Source organism: Pogona vitticeps, chromosome 10 (assembly GCF_051106095.1).
Source record: "Pogona vitticeps strain Pit_001003342236 chromosome 10, PviZW2.1, whole genome shotgun sequence".
Lineage (NCBI taxonomy): Eukaryota > Metazoa > Chordata > Lepidosauria > Squamata > Agamidae > Pogona > Pogona vitticeps.
The window spans coordinates 23,106,371-23,126,257 of record NC_135792.1 but is presented as its reverse complement, the minus strand read 5'-3'; the positions used below and the strand labels follow the sequence as shown (position 1 = coordinate 23,126,257).

General features: G+C 43.9%; 1 protein-coding gene across 1 annotated transcript in view; it reads left to right on the top strand.

The window, feature by feature from the left end:
- LOC110085483 (polycystin-1-like protein 2) overlaps nt 1–19,887 on the top strand; it is a 48,839-nt gene that overhangs the window by 5,724 nt on the left and 23,228 nt on the right. The window contains exons 7-22 of the mRNA XM_072980805.2: nt 1,493–1,897; nt 2,968–3,066; nt 3,871–3,914; nt 4,434–4,551; nt 4,869–5,076; nt 6,471–6,591; nt 7,253–7,394; nt 8,102–8,302; nt 9,547–9,731; nt 9,860–10,054; nt 12,550–12,675; nt 13,424–13,606; nt 15,391–15,515; nt 17,079–17,205; nt 18,289–18,420; nt 18,964–19,180. Of these exons, the coding sequence (XP_072836906.2) occupies nt 1,493–1,897; nt 2,968–3,066; nt 3,871–3,914; nt 4,434–4,551; nt 4,869–5,076; nt 6,471–6,591; nt 7,253–7,394; nt 8,102–8,302; nt 9,547–9,731; nt 9,860–10,054; nt 12,550–12,675; nt 13,424–13,606; nt 15,391–15,515; nt 17,079–17,205; nt 18,289–18,420; nt 18,964–19,180 (2,628 nt within the window). The remainder of the gene's footprint in view (nt 1–1,492; nt 1,898–2,967; nt 3,067–3,870; nt 3,915–4,433; nt 4,552–4,868; nt 5,077–6,470; nt 6,592–7,252; nt 7,395–8,101; nt 8,303–9,546; nt 9,732–9,859; nt 10,055–12,549; nt 12,676–13,423; nt 13,607–15,390; nt 15,516–17,078; nt 17,206–18,288; nt 18,421–18,963; nt 19,181–19,887) is intronic.

The window sequence follows — 19,887 nt, the reverse complement described above, 5'->3', positions numbered from 1 at the left end:
TAGAATTGTTGCGGCTGTCGTCGTTATGCACCGTTCCGTTGCATGTTAGCATTGCAGAAGGAGAGCATGGCTCTCTCAGTACTCAAAGGTTATGTACCCAACTTCCCACAGTTCTGGGAGTCAAAAAAGTAACTTTTTTTGACCTCTGCATCTTGTGAGCCAATCCAGATCCTTTAAAAGCACACCTTGGGTTAAGTACTTTGGTTCTGAAACCTGGTATCGGAAAACACAAGAGTGACGAATCAAAAAGGTGTCGCAAGCATGCTGCAGAACAGATTGGGTGGAATTAATAAGGTGTCGCATCTCTAGGGTTGGGATATTTCCCAGAGTCCTAAAGGAGCCCCTGCCAATACACTGCCTTGCCCCCATGGCATGCAACGCTCAACAAGGAGCCCTGCTCAGGGATCCTTGCAGTAGGCGTAGTTCCAGTCCCTCTCTGGCTCCAGAACCTCCACCATACTGTAAGTGCCCTTGACCTCCAAGCAACTTTCTCCTCTGGATCCTAGGAGTCACCTACTGCATGCTCATGTCCTCCCTTCTAGTGACTCTCCCATCTCTAAGGCTTCTCCTGGAGGTCTCCTCCCTCACCTGAGTCAGGGGTTCCCATCCTATGCCTGTCTCCGATGCAGCAGCAGAAATTCCGAGGGGTTTCCCTGGCTGTTGGGGATGGGGGGCCAATGTCCTGCCGGGGGCACCAAAGGTGACCCCTTCACATTTGCCATCTCATGGTTTGACCAAAGAGGACAGCAATGGCAAAACACTGCTGAAAACCTGAGGATTTGGAACTTTTAAGATTCACGCCTTTATTTCTGGGCAAGTTTTCCATAGTGACAACCCACCTTTTTAGAAGGTAGAGTACAATTATTTCTTTTTAAGGGGCTGGGATCTTGGCGGATATTTACGTGGTCTACAAAAAGAATCCTGTAAATTAGTGAGGCTAATTAATTAAGGGCCCTTCCCACGTCAGTTGCTTGCCTACTGGCACCCTGTGAATTTGCTGCAATTAGCCGCAGCATTTTCCATAATTCATCTTGTATATGCATAAATGGTCAACAGGAATTAGTGTTTGTATTTTATGGGGGTTTTGTCAATGAATCTAAAGTGTTACGAGCACCTAAGGCACAAAACAAATAAACATGATATAAATATATTCGCGAAGGCTTTCACGGCCGGGATCTAATGGTTGTTGTGGGTTTTTCGGGCTCTTTGGCCATGTTGTGTAGGTTGTTCTTCCTAACGTTTCGCCAGTCTCTGTGGCCGGCATCTTCAGAGGACAGCACTCTGTGCTCTGGTGTAGTTGGCTTTGGGAGTGCAGTATTTATGGCTGTGGGATAGGCTTTTGTCTTTTTCTGTAGATGGGTGATTAGTGTGCATTGTTGTGGGTGTATAAATACTTTTTTTTTAAAAAAATGAGGTTTATAGTGAAGACATAGAGAAGAAAGGATAACTTTCATTACACGGAAGGCAATTTTGGAAATGTTTTGCTTCGCAGGAAGTGAGGTGACCTACAGTGTTCTAAGTGGTAACAAGACTCTGCTGGAATCCAGCATAAAAGCAGGAATTGTTCCTCATAATCTCACCCTGGATAGTGCATCCCAGCAGCTGATTGGTCCTGGGCTGCACAACCTTGAAATTGTTGCATCCAGCAACACCACAGAATCAGAGATCGCAGAAATCCTTACCATTCACTTGGTCCAACCAGTTTCGGGTCTGCAGGCTGAATTGATGTCTCGCTCTGTGGAGTTAGGAGAAGATCTGGAAATCACAGTGTCTGTCCGTCATGGTGCTCCTGAAAAACTGAAGTTTGAGGTGATTGGGCCAAATGACACGTTTTCCCACTTGAGAGACTGTCCCGAAGGCGAAGCTGAAACCTACAGGATACCAGTGGAAGTTGAAGGTACTGTGATATTGAAGCATCACCGTTGGGATAGCTGTGTCTTCTTCACAAGTTAAAGCAAACAACAAAAAAGAGAGAGAAGGGAAATGTTTGGTAGAGATTAGTAGTAGAGTTAAGTGACTTCGGGACTTCAGAAGTTGTTGCTCCCATAAGATGTGGTCAGTATGGCAGAGGACCATGGATTATAGGACATGTGGAGGTAGAGGTTGCTTATTCCTCTGGGCACCCTTGTCAAAATATTCTGCATTCAAATATATAGTTTATTATTACAGCCATACTGTTGTATAACCACTTCAGACCAATCTATTTACCAGGCATAGAATTTTCAGATATTTTTCACTACCACCACCAGAATTCATCAAGAATCCCCCAGGTAGAATTCTGGTAGCTTTAGTCAAAAACTTCAAAGTTTTAGATGAGTTTCAGGATCCTTACTAAGGCTCTATCCACAGCCATGGCCATTAAGCCTGGAGGAGGTTATGGGCGAAACTTTCTATGCTCCATGGGAACTGCAAGGCATTAGGGATGGTAGTCTCTCTGTTCCTTAGACTCTGTAGAGGGTGCTTCTTTAAAAACCACCAGTCCCTTAATGCTTTGCAGTTTCCTGTGAAGCTTATAAAGCTCCATCGATGTCCTTTTCCATGCCTAATCAATGTTGCTCTGTAGAGAACCTTGGCGAGAAACAGGTGAGGATCCTGAAAGTGCTCTGGTTAGTTTTTGTGCCTCCTCAGCAACCTGACAAATCAGTGCTACCATCGCCTGTCTCTGGGTTTGGCATGATGATTTGGGGAATCAGTTTCCTCCTTGGGGTATGAAGCCAAAAGAGTACAACCCCAAGGTGATGGCAGCAAAAGCAGAAGCTGTTGTGTCGCACCATTTCTGACCTCTCACACAATAAGGGTCTCATGTTGGGTTAGTGGCTACTGCTTGTCACCACCAAATTTTGCCACCAAACCTATCAGACTCCCTTCTTACTTTCCCAAGGCTTGCCCTTGGCCTCTGAGACTCTTCCCTGACCCCCTTTTCCTTTTTAAAGGATGATTCTCATTCATCTTTTGTGTCTTTTTAAGGTACCTTTCTGGTCAAGGTCATTGCAATGAATGCCTTCTCCAACATGAGCACTGATGTAGGAACTGTGATTGTGTCATCTAACAGTTCTCATCAAGAAGGTAAGGATGCAGAACGAAGATCCCATAAAATAGGAGTGTTTAACAGAGCAATAAGAATGCTTAATTGAAACTTAAATCGTTTGTTACAATTGAGACCTACTCATGTAGGCATCCTGGTTCAACTGGCCATCATAAACTGTTAGCAAGCAACCTTCTCTGCAAAAATTCCTCTATAACCAGTTGTAATAATAAATCCATGTTTATATGGCATGATTTAGTGAATAATGTTTGAATAGAAAGGTGTCTCAACAAATCTTAGATCTTCACCTTTCTTTGCTCCTCTTTCCTTCTGTGTGGCTGGGGACTTACTTGGGCCATGCTTACTTTCATTTGGATCAATTTCAGCACATTTTGTCAACCACAATCAAGGACAGTTGTTCACAGTGGCTGTCATTGATTGAAACAAGCCAGCTTCATATCCCATGGTTTGAAGCTGTTTTGAAAGTTAACCTTCTTAGGTCAGCCATAACTGAATCCACAATGACCCCCTCGTCCAGATCATATCATGCTAAGATCTGATAAAGTGGAAAGTTAGCACTACCTATGTTCTCCCTGTGACCACACTGAAGCAGTAGGGGAGGACGCCTAAGGCCCACAGGTGCATGTGACATGAAATATTCCTGTGTCATAGTAGCCAGTGAACCAAGAATCTGAGTCAGTTTACTGTAGCTTCTAATGCTCCTGGGTAACTCATTTTTGTACAGATGAAGCTAAAAGGACCCATGATATGCTATATGTGGGAACACAAGACTATGCGTACAGGTCCCATTTAAAGTCTCGTGCTTTATTATTTACATTAAACAGATCCTGCTGAAGATAAAGAGCTATTCGACAAGACAAGAGGAACTGTGAGTATTGATGAGACAAAAAAGGCCAGGAAAAATAGCTAGAAAAGGCACCTTGAAAATATTTCATCGCTATTAGCCAGCTGTTTTGGTGTTGCAGCGCTTAGAACTTGTGATCTGCTGCTTAAAACATTTGATGGGCTTGTTGTATTTCGTTATGTGAAAGGCGTTTAGGGTCCCCTTCCATAAGATTAATGAGGTGGTATATAAGAAAACACAATACAAAACAGTAAAATGTTTATTTCTGATGGAGTTCGAATTCCACTCTGTCCATGATGCCACTAGATTGACTTTGGAACATCCACATCTTCCTTCCTTATTTCCCCATCTATAGTATGGGACTAATGATATATGGTATGTCAGAACAAGACCAAAAAAACCCCCACATCTCATTAGTAGACATTCATGAGAAAAATATCCTTTAAAAATGGGAATATTTGAAAATGCCCTGCATCCAACAACAGACCTCCTCGTCTTGAATGGGTGCTGTTATGTTGATTACTTCCTTTTTTTCTGCCTTAGGATGACCAAGGACAAAATAAGATATATATTAAGCCCAGCCGACACGTTGGCCCCTTCACAACCGTTGTTCTTGGTTGGCCTGAAAACAGCAACCGCTCTCTCTACACATGGTCGTGTGGTATGCAGTTTTCCCTCTCTTTTTTCTTACTCTTCTCCCTTCTCCCTGCATTGTGGTTAGAATTCACCGTTCCAAATAACTTGCCTACTAGAGCAGTTGTTCTCGACCTCAGGTCCCCAGATGTTCTTGGAGTACATCTCCCAGAAAATCTGGCTAGCACAGATCGCGGTGAAGACTTCTGCCAGTTTTGGTCCAAGAACCTCTGGTGACCCAAGGTTGGGAACCACTGCCCCGGAAGCGAGGGTCAACCCTGGAGAGGAGGAGCAAACTCTGTATTTTAAAAGAGTGGATGACTCAGCAGAAAAGTTTGTTTTCAGGGTACTGCTGGCCTGAATGGGCTGAATGTGTGGAACAGAAATCCATCCGCACAGACCAAAGAGAAATCCAGATCCCGCACGCCTGCTTACCTCCTCCCAGCTCTGCCGTGACTGTGAAAGTTTTGGTCCAAAACCCAGAGAAAGAAGACAAAGGGGATGAGCAGTGCCTTTACGTCACAGCAAGAAAAGAACTGAGACCCCAAATCAGGTGTGCTTTTATTCTTTCGTTTCTTCAAACTTTGAGAATCTGGGAAATAACCAAATGGAGATCTCTCAAGGATATTAATGCACTTGACTGGTGATTAGGAAACCCCATGTATTCTTCTTAATGTTCACATATTATGTGTTTTGTGCTTATCTAGTGAGTTTCATGGTTCGATAGAAATGAGATCTTACATCTCTCAAGCCACCCTCCAGTGCTCTGACCACTACACCACACTAGCCCTCTGACTAGACTAGAGATCCTAAGTCTGTACAGTGTATCCTTCCCTAGAGATAGTTCTGGAAGCCAATTACAGTAGTTCTGTACTGTCTGCAGACTTTTTTGCTTCCCTAAGTTATATCAGATCCCAGAGTATGACTTTACCCTGCTTCTTCTCTCCCCATGCTGTGAAAAAACAGTATTCTTGGTCTCTAAGCCAATAATAGGAATGGGCTCATTTTATATATATCACTGCTAACCATGGTTAAGGAAAATTATCCATGGTTTCATGTGATGTCTGAATGGTCAAACCATGGTTTGTCATCAGTCAACCAACCAGAATCAGAAACCATGTTTGAAAGTATGCTAACTATGTTATCTGAATTGACCAACCATGGTAATAAAATACTCTAAAAAGACTGGTTTAGTTCTATATTTGCAAGCAGCTCTAAGCCATGCCTATTGCTTCACTTTTTAATGCTAAAACAGTGGCATCTAACATTAGATCTTGGAGTAATTAGAGACTTTTCCTCATTTGTATTATAGACTCTCAAGGCTGCCTGAAACATAATATAAAACCGTTGACCTTGTTAAAGCTGTGTCTTGACACTGTCTTTTTACATGTCCTGATTGTTGCAGATCATTTAAGGAACTGGGAGGGGGGAGCTTATATTGTATATCCCCATTTGGTATATAATGACTTTTATAACATCAACATAAATATTACATCGATATCTGGCCCTGGTCTCTAACAGAACTGAAAGTAAGATGCTTGGGGTTTGCTAGCAACCTCCAGTCCTGGAACTAGACATGAGTACCTCCAGCCAGGATGCTTTTAGGCTGTGCCCCAGGTATTAAGTAAGATTCCTACATGTTACAGAGAGACAAAACAAACCCAGCAAGCGAGGTGGCTTGGGGTCTCAGTCAAGCCGGCCGTGCATCATCAGAAAGGCGTTCCACTAAAGTAACATTTGAGAAAACCGTTTCTTTCAATCATGACACCTTGAAGGACTGGTGGGGAAATTGTCAGCCTTCTGGATGTTGTTGGACTCCAACTCCCATTAGCCTGTGACCACACACTCCCCACCACTGCCACATGGGCCAATTGAGCAGGTGAGCATCATTTCTCTTTGGGAGCATTTTTCCGAGTGTGTTAACCACCGTTCCTGCCTTCTTTTTAGCTGTGAGAGGAACTGCAAGCTCGTGAATGTCACAGAAGATGTTACGCTCAGCGTCTCTGCAGCAACAGGCTCAAAGCCTACACTCTACAAGTGGTACTTAGATCACACTTTCCAAAAACGGGTGAGCCTCTTGACTGTTTGGGGAATTCTGCCTCTGCATCCATGCCTATACCCACTCTGAAGAGGATATTTCCTAGACATGCCCTACAAGTGCTCCACTTGAAACAAGGCAAGAAACAAGAGACATGAGCAAACCTTGCAAGAACTTAATGGCCAGTCTTTTCCGAAGACAGGGTGGAAAACTCACTGAGCCCCCCCCCCCCCCGGTCACGTGAGGAAAATGATCTCTAGTTAGCCCATTGTCTTTCCCCCCCCCCCGGTCACGTGATGCACAATCAAGATGGAAGTATCTTCCCAGACAGCAGTGTGACTGTGGTCTATTTTCCACTCCCTGGGAGGCTTGTGTTATTTTGTACCTGTGTTGTATATCCATGCATTCGTTACCGGAATTGCCTGTGTGCATGACCTGTCTAACCTTGAATTGGTACCATGGTGTAAGCTGGTCATAATGATTCCAACAGGAGGAAATATTACCGCTAAAAGTTCTCCAGATGTTCGCCCTGGTCTATATACCACAGGACCACAATTCAGTACAACAGATGTATGGAAAGGATCAGAAGAACTAGAGAATAGTTCCCTCATATGACCAGGGCCTGAGTTACAGCTACTTTAAAATCCATATTTATTTGGTTTTTTCTCTTCTGGTCGGTTTCTTTCTCCAGACCAGTCTGCTCCCACCTGTCTGTGGCTTGATCGGTTTCCCACAGAGCTCCCTCACCTTGCTTCAGAGCGATACGGCAACGCTGGTGTTGAACAGTTCCTTCCTGCAGACACAAGGAGAAGCCTTCCGAATTAAAGTAACAGGTTGCGATCTGGATTTTGAATAATCTGTTTTAATTATTTCGTTTGCTTCTTTAGCAATCTTTAGACTAAAAATTGAGGGTCGTCTTATACATGGAAGTAAGCTGAGGAGAGAACAAAAACAAGTGAAGGGGAATGCAGCTTTGTTCTATTTCCCCCTGCACTTGCTAAGCCCCACTTAGATTTCTTAATTTTGGATTAGAAAAGTGGGGGGTGTCTTATACATGGGGGCATCTTATACATGGAAAAATATGGTAGTTTATGCACATATAACCCACTGTGCTTTCCTCCATCAGGACCATCTGAAATATTCCATTTTCCTTCCATTTATGAAGCCCCCTTCCCCTTCCAAAAAAAAACATTGACTCTTGTGGAGGTACACAACCTTTCCCCTTTGTTAATACAAAATCAATAAATTCTCCCATTATATGCTATTTTTTTCTGCTGGAATATCTCTTCTGAATCACCCCCTCTTTTTTTGTGGTGTGCTAATTCTGGAGTTGTGACTAGAGATGGTCATGAGCTGCCAATTCGGTGGTTTGTGCTGGTTTGCTTATTGCGTATTGGCTACACAGGTGTTCGGTGCGTTGTAGCCCCGCCTCCTCTTGCAGGTGCTCACTCAGGGGCAGCACTTCGACTTTCCTGCCCCGCCTCCCCTGGCAGTTGCCCACTGAGTGACCACTGACATATTTTATTTCTGAATTTTCCAGTGATGAGTGAGCACAAATATGGTGAAGAAACCTACGTGATCAGCACGGTGCCTCCGCCAGCGACCCCAGTATGCGGAATTTCTCCTACACAAGGGACTGTGCTCACCAGCTTCTCCATCTCCTGCCATTCGTCCTGCCTGGAGGACCAGTGCCCTCTGATTGACAGCTCCCCACTCACATACTGCTTCTATCTGGAATCAAGTAAGCATCATAGCTGTTTGGTTGTTTACGTCTCTAAAGAAGACTACAGGGAGATATGATCACACTTTTCAAATACTTGAAAAGTTGTCCAACAGAGGAGGAGCAGGATCTGTTCTCAATCATCCTAGAATGCAGGACATGAAAGAATGGGCTCCAGATAGCAGAAGCCAGATTTAGGATGAGTATCAGGAAAAACTTCCTAACTGTTCGAGCAGTATGACAACGGAACCAATGACCTCAGGAGATGCTGAGCACTCCAATGCTGGAGGTATTCAAGAGAAAATTGTACCATCATCTGTCAGATTTGCTTTGACTTGGATTCCTGCACCGAGCATGGGGTTGGACTTGATGGGCTTATAGCCCCCTTCAATTCTATGATTGATTGATTGATTGATTGATTGATTGATTGATTGATTGATTGACTGACTGATTGATTGATTGATTGATTGATTGATTGATTGATTTATGCTGCTTTTCTCCTGATAAAGAGACTCTTATTCTGTTCCAACAGCAGATTCTACTTGTCTGTACCTAATTTGTCCTGTGCCTAAACAGCTGTGACTGTATATATAAAGTTCCAGTCTTGGAATGCTGCAGCATAGCAAGTGGGTGTGCTTTTATGTGTGTGGCCAATTAAAGCAGTGATGGACGTGTCCTTTCATTCTGTTACCATCAAATCTTCTCTACCAAGAGTCATCCACAGATTTTTCACCTAACTCGTAGCTTGCCAATGGCCTGGACATGATATGGAAGGGACGTGCCCCTGATTTGGTAGACTACACCTCCCGGCATCCCCACCCAGTTTGGACATCTGCCCAGATATGGGGAGGCGTTGTCCAGCATTTCTGAACGGTCACTGAGTTCAGCTGTTCTGTCGGTTCCACCCGGGACATCCGTCTATCCATCGTACCTGTCTGGTTGGGTTCATCTTCTTCTGCTGTGCCCCTTGAAGTCTTGATACACAGATGTACTTTGAGCCAGAGGTGGGCCAAGTGTAGCCCCCCCCCAGAGGTTGTCAGCCTAGAACTCAAAGCCTTTCATCTTGTTGTTTACACTGGCCAGGACGGATGGGCAATGGACCTGGGCAATATTAGGATGGCTGCGTTTTTGGCCACCCCATTCCAACTCTTTTCTATAAGCTGCCTGGAGTATTTTGAGGTGGTAGGTGGGTGAATGCTAGAAATCTTCAGCCATTAAGGGTCCCTGTCTGTCATGGTGATCGATCTGTCTTCTGCCCCTTGCAGATTCTCTCCTACATTGTGGACCAGATCCTGCTCTTCCCTCGGTTTACCTTCCGCTTGGAGATGAGGACACTGATTTTTTTTTACTGATCCACATTACTGTGAGCAACAGTTATGGCGACACAGTTCATACGAACACCACTGTCAAAGTAGGTGCCACATCCCCCACATTCAAAACATTCTTTACATCCTGAATACAACACTGTTTTGTTTAGTTTTATGAAGTTCTTATCAAACTAGTTTTTTAAGACTATCCTTGGCCGTCATGAAATAAATAAATCTGGCTGATCTCTGAGCCTTCTTCTTGTCTCATTAGGTTCAGCCTGAGGATCTAAGCGGTAAGAATCAGAGCTTCCAGGCCATTATTTCAGAAAAATCCAACATGATCCTGAAAGGCGAGAACAACAGCATGTCTCTGTTCCAATTGTACAAGTCGGTTTCTTCTGTGCTTAATCAAGAGGCCAAGGAAGAGAGTGTGAATTCATCTCTGCGGACAGATACCAAGAAAGAGGTCAGCTCTGTATTGTGGCTCACATTCCCAATCCAAATTCTGAACTCAACTGGTCCTAAGTCATTTGAGGCTCAAAAGAGGAATGGTCAACTTCAGATCTTGAAACCTGTGATGGTCCCCCCAGTTTGGGTCCCTCACTATAGCCATTCAACCACACTACCCTTCTTGTCCTATTATACCAACATATAAACCATATATAAAATATAATAAAAATTGTAAACATTCTATAGACAAGTTATTCAAGATGAAAAAAAAAAGCGGGGGGGGGGAAGAAAAAATATAAGAAGAAAAAGATAAAGAAATCAAGCATTAGCTGGAGGGAAAGCCTGCATAAATGTCCAAGTCTTCAGTTGGTTTTTAAAGATGCCCAGCGAAGGGGCCACATGAATCTCTGGAGGTAGGTTATTCCAGAGGCGAGGAGCCACTGCTGAAAAGGCCCGGTTTCTTGTTTTTTCCTTCTGGGCCTCCCTCGGCGTCAAGTTCCTCAGCCTCACCTCCTGACTCGATCAGGTGATATGGGTAGATTTTGGTGGGAGTAGGCGTTCCGCCAAGTATCAAGACCCTGAACCATTTAGGGCTTTATACATAAGCATTAAAACTTTGAAGTCAATGCGGAACTGCATTGACTTCAAGCTCAAATTTGATGGTGTCCTATCCCTTTTGCCCTTCCACCCTTCCACCACAATAATATGGGCCTCCAAGACCCTCTCTGAAAATGAATCTGGCCCTCAGGCCTGAAAGGGCTTCCACGTCCTTTGCTTAAAGCCATTCTCCTCTCCTTCTTGGAAGCTGAGCTCAGAAGCAGAGTGCTCAATTGAGAAATGGAAGGAGCTAGCCTCCTAAACTCCGATCTTTGAGCACCAAAATACTGAACATCCTGACAGCAACACTTGGCATCCATTTAAGCTTCTAGTCTCCCTTTAACAGGCTACCCCATGTAGAGAACGTTGCAGTAATCCAATCTGAAAGAATGAAGATTGAACCCATCCTATTACTTGCTCCTTGGCTAATAAAAAGGATCTCCCACTGATACAGCCTCATTCCCTAGTTCCCGGAGCATTGCTTTGGCACGGAACACGTGGCGATGAATGGGGCTTATATTCTTTTCATTTTCTGAGAATGCAAATCCCAGCCAGCATTTTTCCAAAATGCCTCTAGATGTCTGGATCAAAGAAGCTGGAAAGGCATAAAGTATTGTTTAATTTGGCATGAATAATTAATCTTTTCAAAGGCAAGAGGGAGCCAGTACTTGGCACTAAAGGACTTAATCTGTTTGTCTCGCTAGAACTCTAATTACTGTTGGTGGAGATGCCCACATAGATTTTTTTACATTAGGGGAAAGAACTATTCTTCTAACTATCTCATTAATAGGTAGGTAAATCACCAATTTGCAATGAGAGTAAATGTCATCTTAAAATAAACCTGGTAAGTAAAACTTCTTCCCACCTCATGCCCTGCACAGAATGGGGTGGGGAACATTTTCAGCCTTCCAAATATTTTGGACTACAACTCCCATTCATACTATTGGCTATGACAGGTGGTTTTAAGGGGAACGGCAGGGTCAAAATATTTTAAATGTAAAAAATAAAGTAAATGTGATGGGTTGAATTCCAAAACATCAAGGGTTCTGAGAGCTGAATTCCAAAACATCAAGAGTTCTGAGAGCTGAATTCCAAAACATCAAGAGTTCTGAGAGCTGAATTCCAAAACATCAAGAGTTCTTCCCTCTTGCTCTATAGCAGTAATTCCCACCCTTGGGTCTCCAGGTATTCTTGGACTACAACTCCAGAAATCTGGGCCAGCACAGTTAGTGGTGAAGGCTTCTGGGAATTTTAGTCCAAGAACATCTGGAAACCCAAGACAGGGAACTATTGATTTATAGGAAACAAGTCTATTAGTAAGCAGCAGCACTTGCATCAACTTTATTGACACACTGACAGGTGCCTAGGATGATGATGAGCTGGGAACAGGTGAAAAAGCTGAGCCTGTCCAGACATGAGAACAAGGCTGTAATAAGGTCAGGGCAGCAAAATTTACAGGGTGCTAAAATCTGGAGGTGAGAATACAGATAAATGTTAGGATAACAATAAATGGAAACATATTCTGGACCTGTTCCCTTCCTTCTCATGAAAGCAGAAACTTACATTTTCTTTTTGAAAGATACCAAGAAGAAATTTCCCAGTGGTAAGATCTATTTGACATTGGGACAAATTTTCCAGGAGATGTTTAATTAGAGGCGGTGTAGCCATCTCTCAAGGACGTTACAGTGGCAGAGTTCTTCTGCTGATCTTGTCGGCGGCTGGACTAGAGAGTGGAAGAGTTACTCTTTTGGACCACAATTCCTTGCTGGTTGGGGGATTCTGGAAGATATAGTCCAAAAAAATAACTTCCATGAGGTTAGGTTCGAAACTAGATGAGCCTCAAGGTTTCTTCCATCTTGGTTGTTCTCTGTACCTATTCTCCCTTGTCTAAGCAATCTCTCCTTACCTCCCAAGCTGAGGGAGCTGATGTTGACAACCCTCTCCACTGTGAATGTAACATCGATGCAGACGGCTCTGAAGATGTCAGAAGTCCTCCAAGACATCACGTACAGAAGCGAAGAGCTTTCTTTTTCTGCACAGGTGAGCAGCTGGCTGAGATATGTTGCTTCCCACCTGTACAGGCTTGAGACAAGTATAAAGATACTGGAACCAAAGGCTGAAATCCAGTAGTACGTTGCAACTAGGGTAGGCCCATTGAATCAATGGAGGTAAGTCAACTCTACTGTAAGTCCCATTGATTCAACTAGTAATTAGTTGACCCTTCCAGCACCCTCTCCAGGTAGACCCTCGCGTGGAGTGTGGGTTTCGGCAGTCTAGGTGAAACTTGCTCAGCCCCTTTCATGTTGATGCCTGCAGAACATAAGAACTATTTCATGACTTTTAATTTTTTTGGAGGAATACAGTGGTTTTCAAAGAATAATCCCTCACCCTCGTTCTAGATGGTAGATAGAAATTTATGAAGTGCAGCAGAAAACAGAAGTTAGGGAAGTTAAAATTTGGGGTTGCAGCTCTCTAAACGCCTAGGAGAACAAGTTGTCTGGGATAATTTGGGAGTTTTATTCTGACATTTAAGCTTTCCAAGTTCTGGACAGAAAATACATAGAGAACAGTGGCCAGCCTAAGACAGGTGGAACCCCCTCGAAAACAGAGATGGGTGGAATGGCTCTCGTGGACTCACGTTGAGTTGCAGCATGGTCACAATTGGGTGATCTGTATTTGATTTGGGAAGACAAGACCTAAGAAGCGTCTGCCAAGTTATGCCCTGTTGTTTGGGTCAGTTTGGGCGGGCGGGATGTGTGTATGTTCACAGGCATCTCTTCCTGCTCAGGTGGAAGCTGGTCACACCCTCAAGAGTGTCAGTGAATCTTTGCTGATGGCACACAGTGAAGACGATCAACGCAAGCAGCATCGCAAGGAGGCAGCCGCCTATCTCTTCCACGCCGTGAGCAATGTTCTTGAGGCTACTGCACAGAACGGAACAGAGGATGCTTCAGCTTCAGACACGGCACAGGTGAGCTTTGTGCTGAAAAGCAGCCAGTAGAGCTTGAAGACATACAGATGAGACAGCCCTGCAACTGTTCCCGTTTTCTTTTCTGGCAAAGGAAGCAGCTTACACTTGAGGCAGGTCAAGCTTCCTACATCCTGGTGCAGGAAAATAACCATAGATACTGCAGATCACTACAGCGGCGTCTTCAATGTCCTTGTCTTATGTAGGCAGCAGAAATGGCTGGTGACTTACTTTCCCATGGACAGTGCATCTGCTCCAGGTTTTAATCTAAGGAAAGAATATTTAGAATGGATATTTATCCCATGGTTTACATAGTGTTTCTTACTGTTCCTTTTAGTATTCTTTTCTCCTGACCGCACAACATTAGTGCTAATTGTGAATGCCTCCAATTTTGTTTGGTTTATAGCATTTCCACTCAAGTTATTTTGTCTTTTGTTCTGACTCCTGTCCTCCAAAGATGCGAGCCACAGAGACTGGCGAAACGTTAGGAAGAAAAACCTTAAGAAAACAGCCAAACAGCCCGAAAAACCTACAACAACCATCAGATCCCGGCCGTGAAAGCCTTTGAGAATACATTATTTTGTCTTGCTTTTGGTTTGTGTGATTATTGGTCCTTTACGATTGTTGCTGGGCAAGTCCTCATGGCATTATTGGTGACGTTCATAGTGATGTGGGAATGAAAACAGAGAGAGAAAAAGGATTTGAACGCTGGCAAAAGGGAGAGAAGTAAGAGGGTGGTGGTAATAGCAGAGAAGGGTGATGTCTGGGCACTTGGACCTTCTCAGGATAATTAAAAATTTCTGTGTGAACAGTGACAGTGATTTAAATGCTGGAATGCTGTATAGACATGCACTTTGGCAGGCTTTCCCTTAATGAGTGGAAGTCTGAGAGGGGATTTGTAAATGGATCGTTGTGGTCTGTTGCTTTTAAATGTGTTTTCAGTATTGATTTTATTTACTTGTTCAGTTCTTTTAAGATATTTGTATACTGACTGTTTTTAGCTTTTAAATGTTTCCTTTTTAATGATGTAAATTGCCTCAGGGCCTTTTAAGGGATAAAGATATTTGAGAGAGAGAGAGAGAGAGAGAGAGAGAGAGAGAGAGAGAGAGAGAGGTTTGCATCAAACGAGGACAAAGTTTTCTGCAGTAGGTCTCAAGGAGGTGTCCCAGGTTCTGAATACTTTCAGGATAAAGTTCGGAACTTTGAATACCACCAGTGAGGTTCAGACTAAAACTCGGAGTGGCTTCACTCCTCAGTGTTTGTGACTGTTGGACATCAGGGAGCTGCTAGCCCCATATCTGACCAAGCAGAGGGACCTGTTTTCTCAGAATCCTGTCTTGCTCTTATACCTCAAAAGTGGGAGAGGAAAACTTGGATTTATACCGGCTAAGTCTAAGCGATCTGGAGTGAGTTAGGTAGCTGGCTGTGATGATATGGGAATATGGGAATGGCAAACCATTTCTGAGTATTCTCTGCCTAGAAAATGCTGAAAAGGATCTCCATAAGTCAGAACTGACTTGACAACACACAACTATTTTTAGTTAAGCCTAAGCTAAGTGGGAGACCAGGGAGTCAAAAGACTTGAATTCCAATCCTAGCTTGGCCAAGGGGGACAGGATCACAATGGTAAAACCACTCCTTGAACATCTCACCTGCCTTGCAAATGCTCTTGGGAGCAGCTTGACAGCGCTTAATAATAACAATTCTAATCAGAACCAGACTACAGCGCGTATTCTTTCCTGCCACCACTGAATGTCAGAGAATGTGTTTGATCTCTTTTTCCGTAGACGTTGGTGTCACAGCAGCTCTTAACCACTGTCGAAAACCTCCAAAGTGCTCTCCTGATAGGAAGGATGCCGGACAAGGAAGCCATGGTGCTCACCGCTCCCTCTGCAGCCATGTACATCAATAGGTAATATGTATGTTGTGTGCTGTTGACTTGGCTGTATTTCAGCGATGGGAAGACTCTGACTATTGAGTGGAACATGGTGCTCCTGGGTCTAAAACCTGGACTTCAGAAGATTCATACTCTCCCTTGCCTGTGACCCCATTGTTCCATGGCTTCCCAGATATGTACCGGATTCTCACTTCCCATTCTGGAAGGCTGAAATGCCTCTTTCCATGTCCCAGTAGTCCTAGAATGAGCTGGAATATTTAGCATGTATACATTACTGAAACAGCTACATCTACGTTGGCTTGGGCATGTCGTGAGAATGGCTGATGGTCGGATTCCAAAATAACTTCTGTATGGAGAATTAGTGCAGGGAAATCGCCCCAGAGGGAGACCTCAGCTGCAATACAAGGATATCTGCAAGTGGGATCTGAAGACCTTAGGAATGGACCTCAATAGATGGGAAACCTTGACATCTGAGCGTTCAGCCTGGAGGAAGGCGGTGCATCACGGTCTCTCCCAATTTGAAGAGAGCCTTGTCCAGCAGGCCGAGGCAAAGAGGAAGTCACAAAAGCAGCAAAACCAGGGAGCCAGACAGGGGACAGATTGGATTTGTCTTCAGTGTGGAAGAGATTGTCACTCTCGAATTGGCCTTCTCAGCCACACTAGGCGCTGTTCCAAGTCCTCCATACAGAGCACGTTACCCTAGTCTCTCGAGACTGAAGGATGCCTAACATGGGAATGTCCCAGTTACTGAGAGGAAGAGGATTAAACTAAAAGATGCGAATATTTTGTATTTCCTATTTGAGTGTGCCCCCTCATTGAAATACACCCCTGCCAATCTCTCCAAATCTCAGCTCAGCCCTTGGCCTAAAATACCTTTCCCTCCCTTGATGTATTCCCACTTGCTTTTGGTGTCATGCTAGGGAAAATATGAGGTGTGTTTTTTGAAGAAAAATAAACTTTGACTATAGATCGCATAATTCTCCAGCAGTCAGATGGGGCTGGTTACAGAGATCATATAACCCCCCTGTTACAGCATTTCCACCGGCTGCCAATCCAGATCCAGGCACATTTCATAGTGCTGGTTGTAAGCTATAAAGCCCTAAATGGAGAAGTAGGCTAAAGCAATATGGCTCCTGCCCCATTCAATAGGTGCCCAAATGAATGTGAGCAATGTTCACATTCATTTTCCATTTCCCTGGAGCCAAATCAGTGCATTCTGCCTCTATCGTGCCAATAGGTCTGAATCAAAGAGATCCCTTAGTCTTGCGGGTATTGATTGAAGCTGGTCCACAGATCTTGCATTTCTAAGGCATGAAGCCATGGCAGTTAAAGTGATGACAAATCGTTAAAACTGTATAGTGTAGATCCACTCAACAAATGGGGGAAAACAAGATGCTGACGAAGCAGGAATTGTGCAGAGAAACAGAACAGGTTAATGCAGAGGTTTATCTTTGTAATTTAATTTACTAGATGGATGATACCCCAACATTCTGTTTCCAAGTGAAATTAGCTTCTCCAATTTCTTCTTCTCTGTCTTCACCTGCTCTTGATTTTTTTTCCTGATCCTTCTCTGGAAAGATTACAGACCGATGACGTAAACAGGACCTCCATTAATATCTGTAACACCAGCTCTGCCAGTTTCACCTTGCCTTCTGCCTCCTCTCTTGGCATTTCAGAAGACCGTGACGAGACGGTGGACATCAGGGCAAGTGAATCATTGGTTTCCTCTGGGATTTTGTTCTATTATCTTTTTTTTCCTCTATCAAGATTTTAATTTGTGGTTTAATAGTATTAATGAAATGGCAATGATGATTCACACAGCCCTCACTCAGGCACCCTATCTCGTGCAATAACCTGGCTCACAGTTGGATTTGGGCTTTGAAATAAGGCCTGGTGTTTCCTTCTTCACATTGCTTTGCCCAATCTGGTGTCTTGGGGACTTGTGGAACTACAATTTCTATCATCCCCAGTTGGCTGATCTCTTGTGAGACCCAGTTACCATGGGATGTGTTGATTGGAAATGATGGGCATTACAGTTTCACACCCCTGAAGGCACCATGTTGAGGAAGGCTGGCATCGTACATTTCTGAGCCATAACTCCAAAGAATTTGCTGGCTGAGGAGACTCTGGCCATCGTAGTTGAAAAATTACCTTTCCTATACTCCAGATAGTATACGCCATTTTGTACTGAACCTTGGTTTTCAGACAAATCTGTCAAATTCATTTCGAAACACTCTTCCCTGAGTGAGTGGGAATGTTCCATCAATGCCCTCCATCAATACTGGACTCTGGAGTTTTGAATCAAATACAGTGGTGCCTCGCTTGATGAGGATAATCCGTCCCAGCAAAATCGCTGTAGAGCGAAATCCTCGTCAAGCAAAATAAAAAAGCCAGTTGAAATGCATTGAAAACTGGTTCAATGCATTCCAATGGGCTAAATACCTCAGCGTCCAGCGAAGATCCTCCATAGGGCAGCCATTTTCTGCTCCCTGTGCAGCGAAAAATCCATCCTAAAGCACTGTGGGGAGCCATTTTACACAGCGGGTGGCCATTTTGAAATCCGACGATCAGCTGTTTTGATCGTCGTAATGCGAAGAATCGGTTCCCGAAGCAGGGAACCGATCGTCGGGAAGCAAAAAAAACATCATTTTGCAATCGCAATAGCGATCGCAAAAATATCATAGTGGAGCAGATTTGTCGTTTAACGAGGTAATTGTTAAGCGAGGCACCACTGTACAGTACAGCTTTGAGCAAATGCCTTTGGTAATTCAAACACCCCTTCTTGCAGATGGTGAGCTTCTCTGTCAATCCCTTCTCTCCACGTGACAGCTTTGAGATCCACAGTGCTGTAGGAGGCCTCACCCTCACCAGCCTAGATGGCTTGGCCATTCCAGTTCATAACCTTGAGGAAGACATTGAGGTAATTTTCCTGACGGTGCACTTGCCTTTATACTTCACTGGGGTGTCCACCCTCTTTGATAAGGATTTACCAAGGTCTGGAAAAGTTACAGCAGTGGTCATGTCAGCTAGGGAATTCTGAGACATATAGTCCCCCAAAATTAATAATAATAGTAAGCAATGGTGTGATTAGACAGTGAGGAAGGATTACTCTGGAAAGGGTTGCATTCATGGGAAAAAAAATCTCTGCTAAAGAGACCTTTCCATCACTACAGAAATGGTTCCAGTGGAGAAGCCCTGCTGCTAGACCAAAATGGTTTCAGCTTGGGCATGGATCAAGGCTGGGCTAGTTTGCGATCTCCTCTCCATCATGTAGCCATGAGAAAATAGCTCGCACCAGATTGTGCCATAAGCAGTCCAAAATGTGAGCTATTTCTCCATCTGCATCCAATGTCCTTCAGGCCCTGGGACACACATTTCCATATTGTCTCCAGTGAGTGAAAGGGGAAAAAATAATTAAGGTTTAGTTGTTTTTCCAGAACTGAATTGTTGATTTTAAATGCAGATAATGCTGCCAAGGAGATTGGTAATTCCGGACAAGAGGAATGTGTTGATTCTGGGAAACTCCAGTGCCCTACAAGTCAATGTGACCTCAGTCAACACATCAGTAGTGATTCACTTGGAAATGGACCAAAACATCCCACTTACCTTATATTTGGGCTATGGCTATCATCCCAATGAGACTGACTATGAATTGATGACACACCTTCCTTACAACGGAGGTAAAATGAATCAGTTCTGTACCTGCTTTGATCACTTTTCAGATTGCTAGATTCCTCAGCAGTCTTGTCCTTTTGCCTTGAAACATGGAGAATGCTGCCAAGGAATTATGTGATCCAGAACAACAAGAACATGTTGTCTGGGAGATTTCAGTGTCATCCAAGTTTTGCACCTGATACATTTCTAGTAATTCATCTGCAGCTGGACCGTATATTTGAACTGTGACTGTCTTACCATATATTTGGACTGTGACTGTCCTCCTAATAAGACTGAGGAGTCAATGAGATGTGTTCCTTACAATAAAAACAGTGGAGGTAAAATTAATTGACTCTGTGTCAGATATCAGATGCTCATTCCCCTACCAATCAGAAGGATGGTGTAGATCTGTAACACAAGGGTAGACAAACTGGTGCTCTCCGTATGGTTTCAGTGGCAGCAGCTAAGGATGTTCATTTTGGATTTTGGGGGGTTAACAAACTCCATAATTCTCATTTCTGGGAGCCCCACTGGTAGCACCCAGATTTTACAGACCCTTAAATTGTCCTAACCTGGGGAGAAGGCCCAGCGGTCAGTGTTCATGTCTCGGATAGGTCTCACTTCCAGTTTGAAAACAAAGCTTCCCCTGGTGGTTCTGAACACACGTAGCAATCTGCTAGAACGTTCACATGTCCCCTGGTAAAGTTGCCAACGTAAAAACCAGCCTCTATTG